Here is a 27183-nt window from a genome sequence, read left to right on the forward strand (position 1 = left end):
AATATTTCACAGAAAACTCTAGAATATCCTTTGAGTCAGTTGGTCTGCAGTTGGACAACTTCGCAAAGGATTTTTCAATCTCTATCTTGCTCCCAAGTCCTCCGTTTTAGATTAATTGGCAGAACTGCCCATCTATAAACTCCCCACCAACGTGGACTCTAAAACACTTGACCTTTGTTCCCTCAGTCGTTAGATAGATCTAAGCAAGTATTACCTCGCCCTATTGAAGTTTGCAGTCAAGAACAATACCTTGTTTCTGAGCCCCCTGTCTTTGCTTCTTTTAGTGCTGGTACATCATTCGGGCACAGAGAGAACATGCTGCCCATAAAATGTCAACTTGCAGTGTTAAGATTGTAAAGCCAGCACAATGGCTACCTCCTGCTAACCATGTAAATCATGCGCTAGATAGCACCACATGGCTCTTGTGGTACATCCAGATAACTAGATGTGAAGGCTGTTCTTGTAAGCTGCTTGGTTTCTCAGTTCAAAACAAAAGTTCCAAGATGTGGGAAATCCCGTCCCCTGTACACTCTCAATGGCCAAAACTCGGCCAAACATTTATAACAAGAAGTCATGCATATGCGTAACAGACAATTTTAGAGGAGTTGTAAACAGTAAAGTGTTCGTAATCAAAACAAGTTCGTATTTAAGAGAGAAACATTTCCAACAGGTTCCTTTGTTCTTTACAGATGCTACTTTAATGGGAAACCCAAGGCGTTTCGAGCTAGAGAGCTCTTCATCAGGGATTCCAGTGTGTGAAGTTTTACTGTAACTTGACAAAAATATTATATAATCAATTTCACAATTTCAATGAATACTTTTTGTATTACATATCTTTATAACTGAGATCAAAAAAATGTTCTGGTCTTATGTAAATCCTACGGACGTAGTCCTAATCTGTTCATCAATAGTACCCAGTATTCTAAAAAGTGAAGAGAACAAAGAAAAGACTCATAAGATATCTGCACTCCTGGTATGTGTGATATATACTTGTAGTCAAAAAAGGGGGTGGGGGTAAAAAGACATCATTACTGTGTCTTACCGCTATCGTAGTGATCTAAAGGGGTAAAAGTGAGGAGGTAGTGCGCCTAGGTTGGCCCCTACTTGCTGCTGTTAGAGAGTATTTGTAAAAAATGACAATGTTGTCTGAGTCTTGGGGCAAGCCTTCAGGACCAATGAAAAGAAAGGGACCACATTGTCCTCTCTTACCTAAATGCTCTTATGATGTCATTAGCTGGTACTCCGGAGTATGACAGAGTATCTCAAATTCATCACCCTCCATCGCTACTCCACAAGCGTCATAACCGGTCTTTCTACAAGCACAAATATGGGCAATGTATCATGTTAAGCAATTATTAAGCTATTCTAAAACGTAATGTTAATCTAAACTAACTCACACCTTACTGTGGAGAAGTGTTGAGGGAGCCCTTAGTAGGGTAATAACATCTGGGATCCCCGCTGTTGCTCGCGCGCAACTCGTCAGTCACCCGATCTGTGAAATGTGTAAAAAAATATATTGGTCCATGATAGGTGAAACCTGGAATCAAAAATCTCATATCTTGTAAGGGCAAGAACCTTCTTATTACTTACTAGTGAATCTGGTGTGGACCGTTCTTCAGTGTGTGGTTGCTATGATGCTGTTCACCATTGTCAAAAAAGGCTGATGCTATAAACTGAACGTGCGCATGGTGTAATGACATCGCACACGCTACCCCGTCATACGACAACAAAGGTAATACGCATATAGCGGTTGACTTGAGAAATGTCTCGACTGAATTGAAAGGACACAATTGTGTATGTCTCAAAGAAACTACAAACTGGTGGCAAAATAGAATACAAATAAAGGAGAAGGGGGAAAGGAAAGGTTGATGTTTGTTAAAACATTAAGTATTTGTAAAAAGGAGGATCAGTGTGGTACTATAGTTGGGTAGAGTAATTCAATAATCTCCTTCAATTGAGTCATGTGGCCATTGGAGTTGTCACTGATGAGAAATTAAGTGATGGCACCATTCGTCATTTTCAGTAAGCCTATAGTAGATTGATCAAGCTTGTGATGTTTCAATCTTGAACAGAAATATGTATATATGTACATTGTACATATGTCGAGTCTGTCATGAACTAGTGTAGACAGACTCGATATGGATAAGGCAGTGATGTCTAACAGCGTTCATAGTACATCAAGGGTCTAGTGTATCCCAACTCAATCTCGCAGTTCGAATTTGAGATTGGCTGATGTCATGGTGCTTTTGATCTAATCAATAATCCACCATTGTAGATAGGTGATTTTTAGAGGTAAGGCCCTAGGAAGAATTCCTCATTCAACCCCAGGGGACTGGTAAAGTCCAAATGGTAGATCCAATAGAATTCTCTCTCTGTGCAAGTTTCTTCTGTAGGTCCCCTCCCCTACATAAGGGGTGGATCACTTCAAGAATCACACATCTCATCTGTGCTACTCCATGCCTGGCTTCTTTAAAGTGTCTGTAGATGGGTGATCTCATATTGGCTGTCCTAATGTTGAACTTGTGTTCAGTCCTGCAATCTTTTGATCACCTAATAGTCTATCCCACATAGTATATACCACATGGGCATTAAAGAGCATCAATGACATTTTTGGTGTTACAGGTCGCGAAATGACATAACTTGATTTTCTTACCCGTATTAGGGTGATGGATGTGGTCTCCTTTGATGATATTAGAGCATTGTTGGTAACTGAGGCACAAGAATTTCCCTGGTTTTTGTTTGTAATACCATTTGTGTAGGTTTTTTCACTCGTTCTGCTTTAATAAGTGAATCCCTGAATTTTTTTGCTATCTTGTAAGCTCTGGGAACAATTTGTTAAGAAATAAATCTAGCTTAATGAAGTTCCAGTTCTTTCTGATGTTTCTCGTAACTTGATGAGATTGTGCAGAGTACCTTAATGTGTGGATCATTCTGCTACCTTCCTTCTTGGGTTTAGTTCTCAGGAGTTCTTGTCGTGTTGACTTTCTACCAGTGTGATGGCATTGTCTAGGATATCTGGTGGGTAACCATCTTGAATCTGCCTGACATCAGGTGATATTCTTCTTGTAGTGTATTGGTGTTTGACACTATTCTCTTCGGCCTAAGAAATTCACTATATGGGAGACTTTATTTAAGATGTTTAGGATGAAAGCTGCTTAATTGTTAACATCTGTGGGCTTTCGATTAAATGGTAGTGAAATTATCATTTTGTTAGTCACCATAACGTCTAAGAAGTGAAAATGTGGTTCTTGTACTTCAAGTGTGAACTTGAAATGCTCATGACAATGGTTTAAGTACTCAAAACATTGCTGTAGTTCCATTCTGCTACCTTTCCAGATAGCAATGCCATCATCAATTTAATGTTTCCAAAATAACAGCTTGGCACTCCAGGATTCATTGTTAAGGATGTATGTCGTATCAAAATAGTATATGTAAGTGTTTGCATATGTTGGAGCCACAAGTGATCCCTTTGAGGTCCCTGAAATCTGTAAAGTATTTCCTTTTGTATCTGAAGAAGTTATTGTAAAGGATGATGTTAATTAATTTGATCGCTAGTACTTTGTTAATGTTCACATCTTCATGACTCAATAGAAACAATTCTAAGGTTTCTATTCCTTCCGTGTGCGGGATTGAGATGTATAGACTGGTTACATCCAGCGAAAACAAAATCCGTTCTGGTTCAGACAATTGTAGAACACCTAAAAGTTGCAGAACATGAGGTGTGTTTCAGGTAGGTGGAGGTCAGGTGTCTTTCAGGTAGGTGGAGGTCAACTGTACCAACGGTTGTAAAGCGGTGTCCAGATAAACTGCTAGAGGGCTAAATACACAGTCCGTACCAGCCACAATGGGACTTAACGGTGGATTAGAGGGGTTCTTGTGGATCTTGGGAAGGGCATGAAAGTCAGGAGTTATGGGGTGTTTGTTGAGCAAGTACTCTCAGGTGTGAGGTGTTATCCACTCTAGGTCCTCTGCCTTTGTAATGGTCGTCTCAATTACGGTAATTATGGTTGTTGTGGGCCTCATGGTCTAGTTCAAGTTATGTTCTAGTGTCCTGCAATAGCTTTAGTTATAAACTGTGGAATCCGTTATTACGAGTGCCCCGCCTTTGTCTGCGGGCTTCATAATGATGGAAAAGTCTTCAGCAAGTTCTTTTGATAACCGTGTTTGGCGTCTACATAGATAGATGTCCTTTGTCGTTTTCAATTTAAACGTATCAATGATGGGGTTATTCACTTGTGGGGTGAAAGGAACTCTTCGGTTTCATTTCCAGGTAGTTAATCGAAATCTGATTGTTCTTGTGTTAATGGCAAAGAGTCAAAAAAGACCTTAAGTTCCATCTTTCTTATGAGCTTGAAGAGGATGATCTCGTTTTCAAAGCTAGAACTGTTATCCACCGTCTTGGGAACTTTTGTTTTGCATTGCTTACTTTTAGGGTCCATGTGACAGGACTGTTTATTCTCCCCTGCTCCTTAAGTCTTTTGAATTATTGACTAAGTTATCTTATTCTGATTTACATGAATTTAACATTCCAAATTAGGTGTGCGTTGTAGATCGCTTTGTGGTTTCTCAGTTCAGCCAGTTGCATGTTAATGGCTGAGTTGCTTTGTTCATTTGTGCAGTCCATTGTGGATCTCTGTTTAATAATATTTAAATGTTTGCAGCATACGTTAGTATAGGCTCTGTAAAAATGGAGCACACTGAGAATTGCACTTAAATGTCATTTTTCTTGTTTCATCAGGGTAACAAAGGTGGGGTTACCATCCGTATGTGTCTGTATGGGCACATGGTGTGCTTCATGAACTGCCACTTGCCTGCCCACATGGAGAACTCCAACCAACGTCTGGATGACTTTGAGAGAATTTTGGAAGAGCAGCAGTTTGACGACAGTGTGCCAACCATCCTGGACCATGAGTAAGCCAGTAATATACAACCAATCATTTTAATGAGCAGTTCTGTGCATACAGAATTTGCCAGACTCTGTTATGCACAGGGCTGCACACAGTAACTTCATTGCAAATTGATAGGGCAGAGTTTCTTTCTGCTACCTTCCCTCCATAGACATCTACACAACCCCCCAAACTCTTGCTATTGTTTGTGTACTGACCTGAATTTTGAAGGTAAGTAAAGTCTTCTTGCTTTACTTACTTTGCATACCTCATCTATTTTGGGGGCACTGATGAGTCCCTATGGCTATCGCTACAGGAGGACCATGTCGCCCTTTAAGAAATTCTTTGTTGGTTTGAAGATACACACATCACTTTATATTGAGGTGTGGCAGAGGTACTTTGCATCCCTTTTTCTTTTGTTTTTAGTAACATATCTGTTACTTGAATGATGTGTCCAAGATAGCTGGTGGCAGGTGATATTTTTCTACTGTGTCTTTTATTTTTCTTGCATGCACTTTAGCTTTCACTCCATAATGCAATTTTGAGTACCATATACTCTAAAAATGGCTGTGCCACATGTTTTTTATCTGGTCCTTTGGCTATCTGGTCCTTTGGCTATCTGGTCCTTTGGCTATCTGGTCCTTTGGCTATCTGGTCCTTTGGCTATCTGGTCCTTTGGCTATCTGGTCCTTTGGCTATCTGGTCCTTTGGCTATCTGGTCCTTTGGCTATCTGGTCCTTTGGCTATCTGGTCCTTTGGCTATCTGGTCCTTTGACTTACGTCCTGTGCACACAGATCCACAAATTCCATATAAGGAAAGGCCTTTTCCCCAGCATAGTGGTGTTTTGTTTGTGGCCGGATGTGGGGGCTGAGGCTGTCTGGTCCCAGTCCACATCTTGGCCAGAGTGCGTCTTTTGCTGATGTGAAGGCAGGAGGATGCCCATGAGTGGACATCCCCTGCCAGTTTGAATAGTGCAGATCCTTAGCATTGGTGGGCTCTGGGTGACCCCAGCTCAAATTAAGGATAAAAGGAGGATTCCTGCAGCCATTCTCCGATCGTCTTTGGATTCAATACCCCTTTGAACACCCATGGACGTCCCTTATAGCCAACCAGCATTTTCTCCAGCCAGGTCCCGACGATGCCCTGCTCATCTGTGCTGACATCCTGAATACCCTCATTGGTGCTTCAAACTTTGGACCGGAGGGAACAACCAGTCCTGACCCCCTGCTTGAGGATCTTGCCTTAGGAAGCCTTTGGAAATGACGCAGGACCATCCTGTGGACTGACCAGCTCCCTCCTGGGCCTCTCTGCTGCATTGGTCAGTGTTCTGAGTTATGACTTGGGTCTCTGCAATCTCTCAACTTGTGAGGCAAGAATGATCCCATGCGGTTGCTGCTTTCCATAATGAAGGGGGGCTTTGCAGGACCTGCTTCTTTGTCTCTCCCTCAAGGGTCACCTTCCATTGCCTGAACGCAGTGAGCTTCACTGTAGCACACCTTTGTGCCCTGGGGGTCTCCTAACTCGGTGGGAATCCTAGGTCTTCACATTGTCGTGCCTGGATCATCAAGTTGTCCAGTTATAGAACTGTTTCACCAGAGCACGGAACCGTGTCGGAGTAAATTCCAACACTGAAATTGACATCTACATCCATGTCCCGCGAAACAGGACCTTTTACTGAATTAAGTGGGCCCAGCGAATTAAGGAACTCTAGGGGTGCTTCCAACTTGAAGCAGAGTGAGGAAGCCAAGCTTGCATAGCTGTTCTCTACCCGGTCTTCACAATACTGTTTTAATGGGTATAAAGTCATATCCCTACCTCTCGCTTGCCTGCTCGTGGTCTATTGAGTTCTGACCAAGGGGTGCCCCCCTGGACTTTCCCTAGAGTGGTTGGATTGAGAGAGGATCCCTAAAGAACTTGGCTTACCTTTGTTATTGCATTCTTTGAACACTTGCACTTACCTGTTGGCTTTGTCAAAGCTTATTCTGCTTCTTTTGAAGGCACCTTACTCTCTACAAATAGTTAATTTGAGACTTGTGACTCTTAGTGCACTAGCACTATTCACTTTAGCATGGAAGGACTTTTTAAATGCTAGGGGCCTTCTTGTATAAGGCATTGTATTTGTGTTTCTACTGTTGCTCTCATTACTTCCATAATTTGAACTGTTTCTGCAATGCTTATGTTTTTCACTAACTTCACTGTATACGTTTTTACTTGTGTACCTCATCTGAACTATATTTGACTCTCTTCAAAGTAAACCGATGGTGCTCTTTAGTATGAGCACTCCATGGTAAATGTCTATATGCATAGTGTGGAGTTAGATATAGTACTGGCCTATTATTTTAATTGCAAAAAGTCTTGAGAAATGTCTGTCTTGGGCCGATTAAGCAATGCATGAAGTAGCACTGCCCTGTAAGACAAAGGCAATTTTCAGGAGCAAAAAGCTTGCATTGCAGCTAATTCGCATACCCACAATGCCTTGCTGATGTGGCTCTGAACAGATGTGAACTTCCAGTGATGGTTTCTAGGTGGTGTTGTGGCATGTGTGGTTATGGGGGATTTAAAAAGGCTTGAACAAATCTTTCTCCTGAAATGTGAAAATAGGATAGTTAATTTGAGCCAAGTCACTAGTAGTCCTTGCTGGAAGTTCATCTCCAGTTTAGAGCCACTTCCGCAAGGCATTGTGGGTATGCAAATTAGCCCAAATGCGAGCCTTTTGCTCCAGGCAGGAAATTGTCTTTGTCTTACAGGGTATTGCTAAGTTATACATAGCTTTACCAACCAAGACATTTCTCAAGGCCGCCAAACTGAATACCGGTTTCACTCTTATTAAGGATCATCAGTGCAGTATGTTCTTGACAGCCTTGTGGTTGGAGCATTGGGTCATGTTTACCAAACACCAAGAAAGTTATGATTGGTTTAAAAAGGCTTTGGAAAAAAAAAAACCTTTCCCAAAGTGGGAGCCACCCCCTTTGAGACTAGGGAGGTCAGCTTGCTACGCGAGACACTCCCTAAGGGATTGGGCAAGTGGGACCTCACTGGGGGTGATCCCCTCCTTTAGGGGACAAGAACTCACAAGTGAGAAAATCTGTAACGCCTCCCTTAACAATAATGTCCCAAAGTGTTGTTGCATACATGGGGACTGCTAACAATATTAAAGAAAGGGGGACATTTGAATATGCTTAGTTTGGCCGTTTACCCCTCCCTGAAACTGGAATCCCAAGAAATTCTGTCTCTTGTCACAGAGATGGACATATAAGGGAAATACCCTTACCTGGATTACTGGGGCCAATGGGGAACAAGTTGACTGCTGGGAGCCATCCAACCGGCGATAGACCGTGCAGAGCAGAAGCTGCTGCTGTGGGGCACAACCAGCACATTCTGGAGGAAGGACCGTAATGCATATGTGGTGGGCTGTGAGCTCACGGAACGCTGTCAAACCTACGAGCACTGGGTGCCACAAGCTCCAAGGTCTCGAGTGGAGCGAGACTGAGCCAAAACCAAGTCGGAAGACGGCCATGCCCGAACCATGTCAGCCAGCAGAAGAAGCAGGGAACTGACAACCCGAGAAGCCTGGTTCCACCGCAGAAAGTGCATCTGCCTCCCTAAAAGAACGGTGCCATGAAGAAGCAGGTACGCAGTTCTCAGATGCCATTTTTGTCTTTGTTGGAGCAGAAGCTCTGCCATCTTTTGCTGGCTGCTAAAAGTGGAGAAACACACTTGCAGTAGGCAAATGTTTGCGATACCACTGAGGTGCCACAGTTCAGATAAATCATGGGGGCAGGAGAAATGTGAGGTTGCCTATGTGCAATGGCAGAGGGTCCGTTTGTGAAGGAAGAGATAAGGGGGGTGGTGGGGCCTGTCTCCACCAACATGCCAAGATCATTTGTGTTCTGGGAAGGGAGGCTATGCAAACCTTTCACTACGTAATAAATTGCACACAATGACTGATTAACTGCAAACCTTGAGGCTGTGTCTAGACATTGTTAATGATCAAAAGCAAAGAGAACATACATTGAAATATGTACACATTGTTGCTTGTTCTTGCATAAGTTTGCCAAACATTATGTATGCAGTTTTGAGGACTAAGAGGCAGATGGGACAACCAACATTTGTGCATAATTCAGAAACCGGACGGTGTGTTTAATGTTAGTTTATTCTCTGCGTGCAGCAGCTCCTCCTGAATGCCCCATCACAAGCGAGAGACCAGGATGTGAAAAGTAACCTAACAGAAGTGGTGGCTTGTGGACTCAGGATATTTCTGAAGACAAGCCGACAAGCTGCTCACGAGCCAGAACCGTGGTCTGACACTGGGATAAGTTTGTTCACCTGCTTCCCCCACTGCTGCACACGTGCCATTTTAAACTTGCCATCATCTATAAAGCATTCTCGCTTCTGAACGGGGGATACCTGTGTTTTGAAAGGAGTTTGTTTTTAGTTAAGGGATTATTTTTGGTTTGAGTTTTATAGTTTGTTTCGTTCTCTGATGCATTGACACCAACCCCTCCCTGTGTTGTCTCTAGGCCGTTGTGGCAACCCTCTCCCTTGTTGTCTCTGGAGCGATTTTCACTAGTTCTATTCCCTCAAAGAGAGAATAGGTAATACCCAGCGGACACGCCTGCAGGTATGAGAAAAGTGGTCCTCAATGTTAGATACAAATTGATACACTTTAAATATCTGCACCAGTTCTATCGCACACCGGCCCTAATGCTTCGACTTTTCCCTGACACCTCGGATAGTTGTGCAAGATGCCACAGCGCACCAGCTGACTTCCTGCACTTGGCGTGGGAATGCTCACAGATCTGTTTTTTGGGGGACAGGTGTTTGAGACAGTAAGCTAGTGGGGGAGAAGCTGAACCCACACCCCCTGACAGCATTACTAATTCACAACAAACTAACCCCGGGGGTATGCAGAAGGTGGTGGGTCTGCTTCTACTCTTGGGTAAGACGGGTGGCGATGACGTGGGGAGGGATGCAATTTCCAACTATGAGCCAATGGCACGCTGATATACTGTATTGTAATGACATGGAAGTAGAATACAGTAAATTACTGAATCATTGTGGTAGCCCCATAGACATATGGGGCCCATACATAGACTAATTAATAGCGCAATCACAAGAATCGGAAGGTAGTTCACTGCAGACCTCAGGCTCAGAAAACATTGTCGATGTGCGGACTGGTGTTGCATAACGTCCCATGGATAAATGAGAAATGCAGTAAAGACATAATGTCCCCGCAATGTGCTGTCTGTACTTAACGATTGTAGGATAAGCACATGTGAAGCTGTGTTCAAATCTATCCACAACATGCTCTGAATTATTGCACTGTAAATTGAACCACTGTTTGGGATCACGGTTTGAAAGTTGGCACAAATGTGCCGGTTATGTTAAGAAATTCTCATAAAAAGAGTTTAAAAAAATAAATCTCCTCCTGAATGCCCCATCACAAGCGAGAGACCAGGATGTGAAAAGTAACCTAACCTAACGTAACCTATATATGTATATATGTCTGAAATAATGCCAACAGTGATGCACATGTATGGTTTGTATTTAGATCAAAATGATCAAAAGACGCATAAGCTGTTGACACTGCAATTGGCTCAGTTTTACTGACCACAGAAGCAAGACCCTGCGGGATCAGGTGCAAAAGGAGGGCAGCAGGGGGGCATTCAACAGACCTCAGAGAAATGTTGCCCCATTCAGCCCAAGACCCGAATATCAGCCCCCACAGGGTTCTCAATGCCACTTTTGCAAGGGTGTGGACACTGTAAAGCAGAATGTTTACTACATACATGCAAACCCCTTCAAATTCATATGGATGGTCTATTCAAACTCAGCAGACACGCTGGTACCCTAGGCCACTTACACAGTAGCCACAAGGGCCGCATAATCAAGGACCTCCTGGTAATAGTAAAAATGTGCAAAGGCAACCCCAATATCAACCTAGCCAATTAAATCCACAGTGGAAAGTGTAACCTCCCAAACCGCGTTAACCCTGGAGCCACTTAACCACACAGGCATTGCTGCTCAGCACAAGTACCCCTAGAGATCTCTTGGGTTTGGACTGTCCCAGCGCCGTGACAATCTACTGCAGGCCACACGGCTCATACATTCTTCTACCTCAAGACCATGCATTAGCGATAGATTTGTACACAGCAGTAGAAGCATCTTCTCAAGCCTCATATACTCAAGTACTTGCCAGATCAGGCATTTTTGCCCGATTGGCTTCCACAACATATATGGACCACAGGCCCAAATGATGCGGGACTTAACACTTCCTGTGAACCTTTAAAAGAATGTCACTTTCCCAAAAGTGAAGCAATACCTTGTTACTCCTCAAGCAATACAAGGAGTTGAACCTGTTATCCACAACTTATTGACACAAGGTACACGTATACACTGTATCTCCCTGCAATACCCCAATATTCCCTGTGCGGAAGGACGGGGCAAGTAAAAGAGTTAAGATGAAGGGTAGTACAGGACTTAAGGGCGATTGATCAGATTGTAGCCCCTATGGCTCCATTGGTCCGTAACCCACATACAGTCCTTTCAGCAATTCTGTCAGGCACCAATGTTTACAGTGTGACTGACTTAGGCTGAGCATTGTTCTCAGTACCTGTTGAACCCCAGTCCCAGTTCTTATTTGCCTTCTCCTTCCAGAGGGGAGGAGGGAGGGAACAAATACCAGAATTTTGAAATGACTTGGAATGGGCCTCCCCAAAGGTTCATACACTCGCCTACCATCTTTTCAAGGATTTTGCATGCAAACACAGCATCTCTTTGCTTTCCAGGAGATTCCACACTCATTCAGTATGTTGATGATTTGTTACTTTCCTCCTTGATCAAGAAGCGGCACTGAAGGATGCACATTTTTTGTTAACTAAATTGGCAAACTCGGGTCATAAGGTGAATCCATCAAAGATCCAGTTGTCAGTCTAAAATAAAATTTCTGGGACACATCTGTACGACTGGTCATCAGGCCTTCGATCCGGCCAGAGTAAATGTCATAATGACAATTTCTTCACCACACCCAAATGCTGGATTGAGATTTTCTTGGGTGTCATATGGTATTGTCGGGCTTGGTTTTTGGACTATGAAATTTTGGCATACATTTTTCAAAATACATGCAAGGTGGATGCCCCAAATGAAATTGTCTGGACACCGGTTTTAACAAAGGATTTTGAAGCATTGAAAAAATGCATTATGTATTTCCCTGGTTTACTGTGTTAGATGTTTGTTCTGTACTGCCATGAGCGGTCTGGCATAGCATCTGGAGAAGTCGCTGTTATTGTTGAATGAATTTGTTGTTTTATTAGCTCAGTTGGCACACGGTCCCACCTCAGCCCAAGTTTGAGATTGTGCTATCTGCATGCCATCTCTCATCAGCAGATTTGTCATCATATACACAGACAGCACATGTGCATAGGGTGTGCAGCTCATTATTTTGGCCAAATTTGGAACGAACGAGGGTTTGTAACCTCAGCAGCAACACTGATTCTTAATGGCCCCTATATTGCAGCCCTTCGTGATGCTATCCTGTTGCCCACCAACATAGCAATTGTGAAGTGCTCTGCACATACAAAGGGGGGAGACAGAGTGTCCAAATATTATCCAGCAGCTGACGACACAGCACAGGGAGTGGCCCTGTGGCTAATTCCACCGACATGTATGTATGTATCTGTATATATATATATATATATATATATATATATATATATATATATATTTATTTCTGAGGCTTGTGGAATCTGCTTAGATCACATGCTGTGCATAGGCCGACATCTAGTGGAAGCTGCGGAGCATTAGTTTGTTTTTCGAAACTCGAAAATGGGCGTCGACACAGGGTGTGCCAGTAATACTATCCCTAGTGTGACGTCCACTGTACCCATGATCCCTCACGCGTGTAGGCCCCTCAGATTGTTTTTTTCCGCCATCCTGGTCGGAAGCATTCCGTGGAGTTCCTGGCACTAGGCATAATATTGCTAAAATATTGGTATATTTGCCCCATTTTCTCCAGCCCAACGTCGAGTTTCCAACAGTCAACACTCGACGCCGTCAAAGAGAAAAAATCGACCATCGCCAGCTGCACAACGGATTGGGCCTTGGAAGGCCTCTGGCCTCAGCCATTCAAGTAGGGAGAGTGGGGGGTGGATACTCTACACTCGTATTTATATGTATACACATCACATATAGATATATTCCTACTCTTTAGAGCCCGCTGCCGATAGGTGCGTATGGAGGGTACCCCTTTCCAGTTCTGCCCAAAGTGCAACCGCAAGTACCCTTGGGTTGATAGGCACGCTACGTGCAATCTCTGCCTGCCAAGGGATCACCCCGAGGCAAATTGCAGAGCGTGCAGCAGATTCAAACCAAAAACTTTGAAAGACCGTTCCATCAAGCGTTGGGCCCACCACGCCAGGCGTCAAGAGGCCATGGCCGCGGAGGGTGCCTTCAGCGACGGCAGCGACGCCGAACTTTTGGACGGCGAGGGCATTACAGCGTCGAAAGACGGCCACGTGCAGGTCCCCGACCTCGGAAGGTCGTCCGACAAGGCGGCTATGAGGAAGACCCCCGGCAACGCAAGCGCGACACACACCACTTCCAAACCCACAAAGTCCCACCGAGAATCGATGCCGACGTCGAAGTCTCGGAAAGAGGCACGAAAGGAACGGTCCGAATCGGCATCCTCTGGCCGTTCACGTTCCAGATCGCCACATGATGCCAGGCAAGTATCCACCATTACCAAAAGTGCCTCACTTCCCAAGGTTACCGAGGTTCGATCGTCAGGAGACGAAGACGACCTCTTTCCCCAGTCTGCTAATCCTGGGTCACAGTCGAAGGGTCGAAAAGCTCAGAGGGCCCCAAGAAGCAGGGCAAACACTCTTCTACTCACGGGGAGGGGGGGAAACAGAGAAAACAGTCTGTCTATCCCCACACCACTAAAGCAGTCCACTCCACTGACACAGCCTACCTCTAGGGCAGTTCAGACTAGGGAAACCCCAATTAGGATTATTCCCAGTTCGAAACAGTGGTCCTGTGAGGACATAGATAGTCATGTCAAGGATGTCTTCTTTAGCTGATTTCTATTCTAAAGATCCAGAACATTTTCTCACATATAACCCCGACGGGTCTACACCCTCAGGCTCCAAGGATCCTGTCCCTATAAGTAAAAAGCCCAGAGTCGAAACTCGGCCTTCTGATACCTCTTACTTGCACCCTTATTCTCAGGGTGAAGAAGATCCTTCCGTTTTTGAAGAGACGGATATGGACATGATAGAGGAACAGACAGGGACAGATTACTATGGGGGCGACGAGGAACTGGAGGAGGAGGAGAACGACCCAGAGATGTACAGGGTAGATTCACCAATTGAAAGGAAACAGCCGATTACCGACTCCCCCGTTGATAATCAACCCCTCTTAAATGAGGTCCTATCTAAGGGTGCAGCTCATTTCCATATCGACACACAGGGTGCCCAGGAGGAAAGAGATTTTGCAGAAGAATTGGTGGGAGAAAGGAGACCTGTTGCTCAGGCCATCCCTATCCTTAAATCCGTCCAAAGACGGATAGACCCCTCGCTAGTAAACCCCATTCTCACCAGGGCGGTCAATCCCAGGATTGAGAAATTATTCAAGGCGGCGCAATCAGACCCTCTCTATATAAGAGGGCATCTGAAACCAGACTCCCTAGTCGTTACTAACACCCGCAAGAGGGCTGGAACACCATTATCATCTTCAGAGGCTCCTCCAGATAAGGAGAGCAAGAAGATATATGGGTTCGGCAGAAAGCTTGCCTCCACTTCCGCCTACCAAGCTAGGATCGCTAACTCCACCACCCTACTGGCTAGTTATAATTGTCACCAGTGGGAGGAGGTCGCTGCACTTATAGATTCCGCACCAGAGCCCCTAAAGAGCCAATTAGCACGAATCTCAGCAGAAGGAAGATCAGTATCCGGTTGTATTCTGAAAACAACCTTTGACGCCGCCGACAACGCCGGTAGATTAATAGCAGAGGGTACTGTTATTAAAAGGCACGCCTTGTTACGGCAGTCTGGTTTTAAAGCTGAGACCCAAGCATCTTTATTGGATAAACCTGTGGAGACTGACCTATTGTTTGGTAAGGCGGTCGAGGACGCGCTTAAAAACGCCAAAGACGAATACGAGACGCTAAAGTCTCTAGGTCAATTGACCACTAAACCCCCAAATCAGAGGGGCAATGGGAATTTTCGCCGCTCAAGAGGTCAAAACTCACAAAGAGGGTCTAACTATTCCCAGGATAAGGGTACGCCATGGAATAATGGCAACCAACAATCCAACCAAGGTTATGGCAAGGGAAATTAAAGAGGACGTGGTAGAGGTAGAGGCACCTCCAGTAGAGGCGGAGGCATGCCTCCACCAAAGCAGTGACGCTCAGTTCAGGGTCCCTTCTCATGCAACCCCAGTAGGGGGACGCATCACCAACTTCACCCACGCTTGGAAAGGGATAACATCGGACAGATGGGTGCTGTCAACAGTATCAGCAAGGTACTGCATAGAACTTTTAGAGCGTCCCCGTAACCATCCTCCACGACAAAGAATACATTTGTCGGAACACCAAAGGATCCTCCTAGAGGAGATCGCCATACTGCTACAAAAGGACGCGATAGAACTCGTCCCAGGACACCAGGTAAACAAGGGTATTTATTCAACCTACTTCCTTGTGCCAAAGAAAGATTTGACAATGCGCCCAGTTTTAGATTTACGGCCTGCAAACAGATATGTCAAGCCCCAAAAATTTCGCATGACTACTCTCCAAGAGGTAATCCCCCTCCTAAAAAAGGGGGATTAAATGGCAACATTGGACATGAAAGATGCCTATTTTCATATTTCCATGTTCCCTATGCACAGAAAGTACTTGCGATTCAAGGTGGACAGTCGGCACTACCAGTTCAAGGTACTGCCCTTCGGAATAGCTTCGGCACCAAGGGTTTTTACCAAAGTGCTGGCGGTGGCGGCAGCACCGGTGTACCCTTACCTGGACGACTGGCTCATCACGGGGGAAACCCCAGTAATTTGCAGTACAAACATTAAAAAAACTATCGACCTTCTCTTCAAATTGGGCTTCTCGATAAACGAGGGAAAGTCCAGTCTGGTGCCAAGCACCTCCAAACAGTTCCTAGGAGCAATTCTAAACACACAAGAGGGGTTGACCTTTCCATCAGAGGAAAGAATTCAGAAGATACTGCTGCAAATTCCACAATATCAGACCGGTCGTCAGATAACGGTACGCAAAGCAATGCGTTTGCTAGGCATGATGGCGTCATGTATTTACCTGGTCCCCCACGCGCGCCTGCGCATGCGTCCCATGCAGGAGTGGTTGGCGAAACAGTGGTCTCAGGCAAGTGGTCAGTGGGAGGATCTAGTGGTTGTTTCGCCAACACTTGTACAAAGTCTTCACTGGTGGACAAGACAAAATCTGTCCAAGGGGAAACCTTTTTACGACCCAGAGATACAGGCGGTAGTCACAACCGATGCATGCCTGACAGGGTGGGGAGCTCACCATCTCCACCACACAGCTCAGGGTCTCTGGGCTCCCTCAGTAGCCAAGAATCACATCAACCTGCTAGAACTCCTAGCAGTATTCAGAGCACTTATAGCGTTCGAGCCCTACCTGCAAAACCTGTCAGTGCAAATCCGGACGGACAGCACGACAGCCATGTTTTACCTGAACAAGCAAGGAGGGACTCGCTCGACAAAGCTTTCCAAGCTTGCCCAGAGAATTTGGATATGGGCACTCAAACGGAACATCTTCCTGTCATCTCAACATGTTCCAGGGGATCTCAATTTTCGAGCAGATGCTCTGAGCAGAGATCATCTTCCAGACGAACACGAATGGTGTCTACACGGAGAGGTAATACAAAATATCTTCTCTGTGGGGTTTCCCCACTATAGACCTATTCGCCACAAGCGAAAACACAGAGTGCCCAGGATTTGCATCCAGGTTCCCCCAACCAAACTCACAGGGGAACGCCCTGTGGATGAACTGGTCAGGGCTGTTTGCGTATGCTTTTCCACCAACTCCTCATCAGGAAGGTGGTCAGCAAGATGAACAAAGAATCTGTGACACTCGTCCTAGTTGCTCCCTTGTGGGTGAGACAACCGTGGTTCCCACACTTACGCAGACTAGCGGTGTGCGAACCCATCAAACTCCCGAGCTGGTACAACCTGTTGTCGCAGCACCAGGGTCAAACAGTGCATCCTCAACCCAACTCAATGAACCTAGCAGCATGGCTCCTGAGGTCATAGAGTTTGGACATCTCAACTTACCACAGAGATGTATGCACATCCTAAAAGAATCTAGAAAGCCAAACACGAGGCACTGTTACTTTGACAAATGGAAAAGATTCGTTATCTGGTGCCAGAATAAGCAAATCAACCCAGTTGATTGCACTCCTTCCACTATTGTTACATACATGCTCCACCTACTGGATGCAGGTCTCGTTTTCAACTCAATGAAGGTGCACCTGGCAGCTCTGTCAGCATACACCACCTCCCATAACAGGTTATCGTGGTGGAAAGTACCTGTGGTTAAAGCTTTCATGGAAGGAGTAAAGAGACTTCACCCTCCTATTTCTAACCCACCACCAGGTTGGGACCTTAACGTGGTACTAGCTAAACTCATGGGCCCCCCATTCGAGCCCATGCATAAAAGCAGTCTCAAACACCTGACTTATAAAACGGCCTTCTTAGTAGCCATTACATCCATAAGAAGAGTCAGTGAAATTCAGGCTCTGTCAGTGCAGGATCCTTTCTTTTCTATTCATAAGGATAAACTGGTTTTACGTACACACCCTAGGTTTTCACCTAAGTTTATTTCTAAATTCCACGTAAACCAGTCCATAGAGCTTCCGGCTTTCTTCCAAAATCCACAAAGCTCAGCTGAGGTTAAACTACACACCCTTGATGTGCGTAGCGTGGTCCTTTACTATGTAAACAAGACCAGACCGCTAAGGAAAACAGACCAACTGTTTATCTCCGTAGCCACAGGCAGAGAAGGAGATCGCATCTATAAAGCTGCCATCTCTAGGTGGATTGTTAACTTTATCCAACTGTGTTACTCCCTGTCAGCAAAGACTCTGCCTTTCACGCCAAGAGCCCACTCTACTAGAGGCATTGGGGCCACTCTGGCTTTTATTGCAAATGTACCCCTTGACACCATTTGCAAAGCAGCTACTTGGAGCTCTATTCACACTTTTACTCAGCATTACTGCATTGACACACATTCCAAGACAGATACTCAGGTGGGACAAGCGGTTCTAAGACATTTATTTTCTCATGAGCCTCCTCACTTCCCACCTCCAGCTAACACTGCTCGCTAATCTATGCACAGCATGTGATCTAAGCAGATTCCACAAGCCTCAGAAGAGATACATTACTCACCGTAATCGTATTTCTGATGCTTGTATCTGCTTAGATTCACATGCGACCCACCCTTCCTCCCCTCTGAGAGAAGGCGCATGGATTCTTGTAGTCTTACCTTACCTTTCTATCTTCTTGGATTATCTGTACTCACGCTACTCCTCATGCTACCTCATGTCAGAAAAAATACAATCGGAGGGTCCTACACGCGTGAGGGATCATGGGTACAGTGGACGTCACACTAGGGATAGTATTACTGGCATGCCCTGTGTCGACGCCCATTTTCGAGTTTCGAAAAACAAACTGTAAAACTCAGCAGCTTCCACTAGATGTCGGCCTATGCACAGCATGTGAATCTAAGCAGATACAAGCATCAGAAATACGATTACGGTGAGTAATGTATCATATATATATATATATATATTTCTGAGGCTTGTGGAATCTGCTTAGATCACATGCTGTGCATAGGCCGACATCTAGTGGAAGCTGCGGAGTATTACAGTTTGTTTTTCGAAACTCGAAAATGGGCGTCGACACAGGCGTGCCAGTAATCCTATCCCTAGTGTGACGTCCACTGTACCCAAGATCCCTCACGCGTCTAGGATCCTCAGATTGTTTTTTTCCGCCATACTGGTCGGAAGCATCTTGCGGAGTTCCCTGGCCTTAGCCATACTTTTGCTAATTATTGAAGTTAAAATTATTTATTGACATCCTTCCCCACCCCAACGTCGACCCTCGACACTCGACGACGGCTGGAGAAGACATCGACCGTCGGCTGCTGCACGACGGATCTGGGCCTCGGAAGGCCGCTGGCCTCGGCCCGGGCCTAGTAGGCCGCTGGCCTCGGCCCTGCAAGTAGGGAGAGTGGGGGGTGGTACATACTCTTCACTCTTGGTATATAGGTACACCTTATATATTTCCTACACTTACCAGCCCGCTGCCTCAAGGTGCGTATGGAGGGTACCCCTTTCCAATTCTGCCCCAAGTGCAACCGCAAATACCCTTGGGTCGACAGGCACGCCACGTGCAATCTCTGCTTGCCGAGGGACCACCCCGAAGCGAACTGGAGAGCGTGTAGTAGGTTTAAGCCTAAGACACTTAAGGACCGTTCGACAAAGCGTTGGGCCCACCACGCCAGGCAGGCAGCCATGGCAGCGGAGGGCGCCTTCAGCGATGGCAGCGACGCCGTACTTTCGGACGGCGAGGGCATTACGGCGTCGAAAGACTGCCGAGCGCAGGTCCCCGACCTCGGAAGGTTGTCTGGCAGGGCGGCTATGGGGAAGACCCCCGGCGACACAAGTGCTACACACCCTACACACACTAAGCACACTAAGTCCAACCGAACCTCGACGACGTCGACTTCTCGGAAAGAGGCACAGATAGAACGGTCCGACTCAGTGTCCTCTGGGCGCTCTCGATCGAGATCGCCGCATGACGCAAGGCAATCATCCACTCTTGCCAAGAGTGCCTCGCTCCCTAGATTAACGGAAGTTCGATCGTCGGAAGACGAAGACGACTTGCACCCCCAGGCCGCGCTCCAGGAGACCAAGGCCGCAGTTAACACCAGCGAGGCCCCACGCTCGAAACAAGGTACCTCTCCCGACCCTCGACGCCAGGCGTCGAAAGTCTCTGGGGCCTCCAAGGGGCAGGGAAAACATTTTTCCACGCACGGGGAGGGGGGGGAAACAGCGGAAAGCACAGCCTTCCACTCCTGTAAGACCATCCTTCCACCCTAAGCAGACAGACAAACATAAATCTACTGGGACATCAACATCCAGCAAGGCTACCCTTGATAAGTCCTCTAAGTTGCCTACTAAAGCCATACCCTGTTCCAAAGAATGGTCCAGTGAAGACATAGACAGGGTCATGTCAAGGATGTCTTCCTTAGCTGATTTTTGTGACAAAAACCCAGAACATTTCCTTTCGTATGACCCTCAAGGGGCCACACCCTCAGGCTCCTCTGATCCTATCCCCCTAAGTAAAAAGGCCCGGTTCGAAAGACCTGAACCCTTCGAGGTGCAGCCTTACTCTACTCCATACTCTACTCCACACCCCAGATACCAAGGACAGCCTTTCCCTGAAGGGGACCAGGAGTTTACAATTATGGAGGAACAAACCGGGACTGAATACTATGCGGATGATGAGGACCTGGAGGAGGTAGTAGACGAGCAGGAAATTTACAGAGTAGATTCCCCGGTAGAAAGCGAAGCCCCAGTTACCGACTCGCCAGTTGATAACCATCCCCTCCTTAATGAAGTTTTCGCTCGCGCGGCAGAACATTTTCACATCGACACCCACGGTGTACAGGAGGAAAGGGACTTCGCAGAAGAGTTGGTGGGAGAGAGGAGGCCGGTCGCTCAGACCATCCCTATCCTTAAATCCATCCAACGTAGAATAGATCCATCCCTGGTGAATCCTAACCTCACCAGAGCCGTCAACCCCAGAGTCGAAAAACTTTTTCGGGCAGCCCAGTCTGACCCTCTTTATATAAGAGCACAGCTTAAACCAGACTCCCTAGTGGTTACCAACACTCGGAAGAGGGCTGGGACACCCTTATCGTCATCAGAAGCTCCTCCCGACAAGGAGAGCAAAAGACTGTACGGGTTTGGCAGGAAGGTAGCCTCAACGTCCGCCTACCAAGCAAGGATTGCAAACTCCACCACCCTGTTGGCAAGTTACAACTGCCATCAATGGGAAGAGGTCGCGGCGCTCAAAGCCTCTGCTCCTGAACCGTTAAAGGGCCAGTTGGCTCGGATCTCGGCAGAAGGGAGAGCCGTGTCTGGTTGCATATTAAAAGCAACTTTCGACGCCGCGGACAACGCAGGAAGATTGATAGCAGAAGGTACTGTTATCAAGAGACATGCGTGGTTACGGCAGTCGGGGTTCAAAACAGAAACCCAGGCTTCATTAATAGACAAGCCGGTGGAACCCGATCTATTGTTTGGGAAAGCGGTCGAAGACGCACTTAAGAATGCCAAGGACGAGTACGAGACTCTCAAATCCCTTGGCCAGCTTACCAACAAACCCCCTAACCAGAGGGGGAACAGTAATTTTCGTCTCCCACGCGGCCAAAATTCACAAAGAGGCAACTATGCCCAAGGACAGGGTACACAATGGAACAACAACCAGCAGTCTACCCAGAGTTACGGCAGGGGTAACAAGAGAGGTCGTGGAAGAGGCAGAGGCAGCCCCAACAAGGGAGGTGGCACGCCTCCACCAAAGCAGTGACGCTCAGTTCAGGGTCCCTTCTCACGCAACCCCAGTAGGGGGACGTATTTCCAACTTCACCCAGGCTTGGGAAGGGATCACCTCAGACAGATGGGTGCTGTCAACAGTGTCCACAGGATATTGTATAGAATTACTGCAGCGTCCCCGGAACCACCCTCCACGACAAAGAGTACACTCCTTAGAACATCAGAAGATCCTTCTCGAGGAGATCGCCATTCTGCTAGAAAAGGACGCGATAGAACTCGTCCCAGGAACCCAGGTAAACAAGGGTATCTATTCAACTTACTTCCTTGTGCCAAAGAAAGATTTAACAATGCGCCCAGTATTGGACTTACAGCCTGCCAACAAGTATGTCAAGCCCCAAAAATTCTGTATGACCACGCTACAAGAGGTAATCCCCCTCCTAAAAAAGGGGGATTACATGGCAACCTTGGATATGAAAGATGCTTATTTTCATATTTCCATGCTCCCAGCCCACAGAAAATACTTGCGCTTCAAGGTGGACAGTCGCCACTACCAATTCAAGGTACTGCCCTTCGGGATAGCTTCAGCACCAAGGGTATTCACCAAGGTACTGGCGGTGGCAGCTGCACACCTACGCAGGGAGGCAATCCCAGTGTACCCTTATTTGGAGGACTGGCTCATAACGGGGGAAACCCCAGGAATTTGCAGGTCAAACATTCAGAGGACTATCGACCTCCTCCACGAATTAGGCTTCTCTATCAACGAGAAGAAGTCAAGTCTGGTGCCAAGCACCTCAAAACAGTTCCTAGGAGCAATCCTAGATTCTCAGAAAGGGTTGACCTTCCCTTCGGAAGAGAGAATTCGGAATATACTACTGCAAATTCCACATTATCAGTCAGGTCAACAAATAACGGTACGCAAAGCAATGCGGTTACTGGGCATGATGGCGTCATGCATTTATCTGGTCCCCCACGCGCGTCTGCGCATGCGTCCCATGCAGGAATGGTTGGCGAAACAGTGGTCTCAGGCAAGTGGTCAGTGGGACGATCTAGTGGTCGTTTCGCCAACACTCGTACAGAGCTTACACTGGTGGACAAGAGAGAATCTCGCAAGGGGAAAACCCTTTTACGATCCCGAAGTACAGGCAGTGGTGACTACAGATGCATGCCTGACTGGGTGGGGAGCTCACCATCTCCACCACACAGCTCAGGGTCTCTGGGTCTCACTCAGTAGCCAAGAACCACATCAACCTGCTAGAGCTTCTGGCAGTATTCCAAGCGCTTCGGGCGTTCGAGCCCCATCTACTAAACTTGTCAGTGCAGATCCGGACGGACAGCACGACAGCTATGTTCTATCTGAACAAACAAGGAGGGACTCGTTCGCCAAATCTGTCCAAGCTTGCCCAGAAAATCTGGATATGGGCACTCAGACGGAACATCTTCCTGTCATCACAACATGTTCCAGGGGAGCTCAATTCCCTAGCGGATGCCCTAAGCAGAGACTCCCTCCCAGAGGAACACGAATGGGTCCTTCACAGAGATATCGTAGAAGATCTCTTCTCTCAGTGGGGTTTCCCCACTATAGACCTATTCGCCACAAGCGAAAACAAACAATGCCCAGGATTTGCATCCAGGTTCCCCCAGCCAGACTCCCAAGGGAACGCCCTGTGGATGAACTGGTCAGGGCTGTTTGCGTACGCTTTTCCACCAACTCCTCTCATCAGGAAGGTGGTGTACAAGATGAACAAGGAATCGATGACGCTCATCCTAGTTGCTCCCATGTGGGCGAGACAACCATGGTTTCCACACCTACGCAGGATGGCGGTGTGCGAGCCCATCAAACTCCCAGCCTGGTACAACCTACTGTCCCAGCAACAAGGTCAAACAGTGCACCAGGAACCCAACTCAATGAACCTGGCAGCATGGCTCCTGAGGTCATAGAGTTTGGCCATCTCAATTTACCACAGAGGTGTATGGACATCCTAAAAGAATCCAGGAAACCAAACACAAGGCACTGTTATTTTGACAAGTGGAAGAGATTCGTTATTTGGTGCCAGAATAAACAAATCAACCCAGTTGATTGCACTCCTTCCAACGTTGTAACATACATGCTCCACCTGCTGGACGCAGGTTTGGTTTTTAACTCTCTGAAAGTACACCTGGCAGCCCTCTCAGCTTACACCACATCCCATAACAAAGTATCGTGGTGGAAAGTACCAGTAGTTAAAGCCTTCATGGAAGGAGTAAAGAGACTTCACCCTCCTATTTCGAACCCACCGCCAGGATGGGACCTCAATGTGGTGCTAGCTAAGCTCATGGGCCCCCCTTTCGAACCCATGCACAAAAGTAGTCTCAAACACCTGACTTATAAAACGGCCTTCTTAGTAGCCATTACCTCTATAAGAAGGGTCAGTGAAATTCAGGCTCTGTCAGTGCAGGATCCTTTCTTTACTATCCACAAAGACAAACTGGTTTTACGCACACACCCTAGGTTCTCACCTAAATATATATCTAAATTCCATGTAAACCAGTCCATCGAGCTTCCGGCTTTCTTCCAGAACCCGCAAAGCTCAGCTGAGGTGAAACTACACACCCTTGATGTGCGTAGGGCGGTCCTCTACTATGTGAATAAAACCAGACCGCTAAGGAAAACAGATCAACTGTTTGTCTCCGTAGCTACAGGCAGAGAGGGGGATCGCGTCTCTAAGGGCGCGATCTCGAAGTGGATTATCAACTGTATACAGCTGTGTTACTCTCTTTCTGAAAAAACTCTGCCTTTTACGCCAAGGGCCCATTCTACTAGAGGCATTGGGGCCACTCTGGCTTTCATTGCAAATGTTCCCCTCGACACCATTTGCAAAGCAGCTACTTGGAGCTCTATTCACACTTTTACTCAGCATTACTGCATTGACACTCATTCCAAGACAGATACACAAGTGGGACAAGCAGTTCTAAGACACCTGTTTGCTCATGACCCTTCTCACATCCCACCTCCTTCTTCGGGTACTGCTCGCTAATCTATGCACAGCATGTGATCTAAGCAGATTCCACAAGCCTCAGAAGGGATACATTACTCACCGTAATCGTATTTCTGATGCTTGTATCTGCTTAGATTCACATGCGACCCACCCTTCCTCCCCTCCGAGAGAAGGCGCATGATTGCTTGTAGTCTTACCTTTCTGTCTATCTGCTTGGATTATCTGTACTCACGCTACTCCTCATGCTTCCTCATGTCAGGAAAAAAAAATACAATCTGAGGATCCTAGACGCGTGAGGGATCTTGGGTACAGTGGACGTCACACTAGGGATAGGATTACTGGCACGCCTGTGTCGACGCCCATTTTCGAGTTTCGAAAAACAAACTGTAATACTCCGCAGCTTCCACTAGATGTCGGCCTATGCACAGCATGTGAATCGAAGCAGATACAAGCATCAGAAATACGATTACGGTGAGTAATGTATCCCATATGCGACAGTCTGGTGAATGTGACACAGTCTGAGGAAGTTGCCAACATTGGCTACAAAAGAGAAGGCCAGGTGGGAAAAGAAGGGAGCAGTGAAGTATTGAGGCGATTTGGAGACAGGAAGGGAAACTATAGTACCTCAAAAGGCACTTTCAGTTGGCAAGAAGTGTGCATGGATTATCACATGTGAATGAACTTGCCATTTAGATGGTGAGCTCCAGGGTCCCTAACGGCAGCATGTCAGACTGTTTGTCAATGTTCCACCTCCCACCAATTTAATCCGGGGCGAGCCCCGGCGGCCCCTTTTGGGATGGCACTGCTCGCTGCAGGCCTATTTCAGGCCCTACAAACTGAATTTGCCCCCTTTTCACCATCTGATAACTCATGCACCTACCTTCTTATAGTGGTTGACTTATTCAGCGGATGGGTCGAAACGTACTCTAGCAAAAGGGACGACACCCAACCAGTAGCTTTGCGCTTGTTGCAAGATTTTATACCGACGTGGGGAATCCCTGTCTCTATAGATAGCGACAGGGACCTCCATTTTGACAATGGTTTAACATGTCTTATTTGTAAAGCAAAGCAGCAGGAGCACGCTCATCTCTCCCACTGTCTGATGATTGCATGCTGCAGTGTTTTATTTCCTTGACCTCTGCCCTCCAGTCTCTTAATTCACATTTCTCTGCCTCCTTTTGAGAACAGCCGGCCAAGACACTGCATGACATACAGCTTGAAGCTCTTATTTTGGTTCGAAGTCCACACCCGAAAATATACATTGGAGCCCAGGTGGAGGGGGGGGCCTTTCGTGCACCCTTGCATCACCACCAGCAGATGCCTTTACAGACTGCATCTGACGTTTGGTGTGCAGGAGTCTCAGCAGCTACAACTTTGCATTATCATTTCAGAAGCAGGAAATGGTTAGATGGACATTGGAAGATAGTGGTCCGTAGTTGAGCGGTTATAACCATCCGCAAGTGTCAAGTGTTAGGAGCAAACGGGTGGGAAAAGACCTTGTATAACTGTTCTTCTACGTAGAAATAGATAGTAGCAGCGATGGGGATGAGGAAATTGTACATTTTCCTAGTAAGCATTATCATTGTCCTGTTCTCAAAGAATATTGTATTTGGTGCTAGATTTGTTGCATCTATTCCATGTCAAACACTACCACTTGGTTATCAACATAGGCATGTAGTGATCAAATGGTCAGTGCATGAATGTTATTAGAATTGTGAAAGGTGCCTTAGCCCACGCTCTACACGCATACCAGTTTTAGCAGTTCCCAAGAGCAGCCCTTTTTGGGAATTTCTGCTAGCTTGCAGAAAGGGGGCAGAAAGTAGAACTGTAGGCACACCGACTCCCTCAGATGGCACAGCATAATCTGCAAAACGTACAGAAAACATACATTTCACTACAATGGTCAAACCTGTTAGGTGGGAATGTGCATTTGCAGTTAGTTTTAAACTCTATCACAGTGAGATTACCCGCCATTCCCATATTTGTGAGGTTATCACCTGACATGGTTGTACTTTACCAGGTTGCATAATTTGCTGCTCTGAGTAGACAAACTCCAAATGGGGACAACACTGGGTTTGGATCCAAATACCTTATCCACAGTTTGAGGCACATGATCCCACCTTACCCACATATCCATAGGAGAAAATATATGCAGAATAAATGTACTCAAACAGAGGACAATAGCCCCTTAACATTGCATGCATTGGCACAGCTACACCTGATGGACCTGCAGCCTATACGCTCCACCAGTAAGCCTGAGTCAAGAACAGGTAAGGATCTGTGCCACCACTGGGCCATTGAACCTTTGGGGGGGAGGTGGGGGCATAGGAATAAAATAGAAAATGAAGGCCTGTCAGGTGACATTAGCCATTGCATTGACAGGGATCATCATAAACTCCCTTGATAATTGTGCCCATGCTAAGCTATTGTCTTCATTAGAAGGTAAGGCGTACATAAAATAGGCCTACATAACTGCTTCTGAATTGAATATGATTGATTTCTAGGTATGCAGCCACTTGCTACACCATTCCAAAGAGAAGTATTGTAAGGAAGGCATGCTATCAAAGTAAGACAGACAAGTGACCACAGTTAAAGGGTCTTTATTGAACTTTATCAAAAGTGTGATAAACGACAATCTAAACCAAAATCTGATATGGGAGCAGGCTACGACCATAAAATAATAATGCAGTCCTAGTGGAGACTCGGCAAAATAAAAGGGCCTATGCTAAAAAAAT

General features: G+C 46.4%; 1 protein-coding gene across 6 annotated transcripts in view; it reads left to right on the forward strand.

Annotated features, from left to right (window-relative positions):
- Window positions 1-27183, forward strand: part of INPP5K (inositol polyphosphate-5-phosphatase K) — a 697161-nt gene that overhangs the window by 418817 nt on the left and 251161 nt on the right. For all 6 annotated transcript variants that reach the window (XM_069615422.1, XM_069615421.1, XM_069615423.1 and 3 more), the window contains one exon: window positions 4739-4911. In XM_069615422.1, the coding sequence (XP_069471523.1) occupies window positions 4739-4911 (173 nt within the window). The remainder of the gene's footprint in view (window positions 1-4738; window positions 4912-27183) is intronic.

Source organism: Ambystoma mexicanum, chromosome 9 (genome assembly GCF_040938575.1).
Source record: "Ambystoma mexicanum isolate Mex_15411 chromosome 9, UKY_AmexF1_1, whole genome shotgun sequence".
NCBI classification, from domain to species: domain Eukaryota; kingdom Metazoa; phylum Chordata; class Amphibia; order Caudata; family Ambystomatidae; genus Ambystoma; species Ambystoma mexicanum.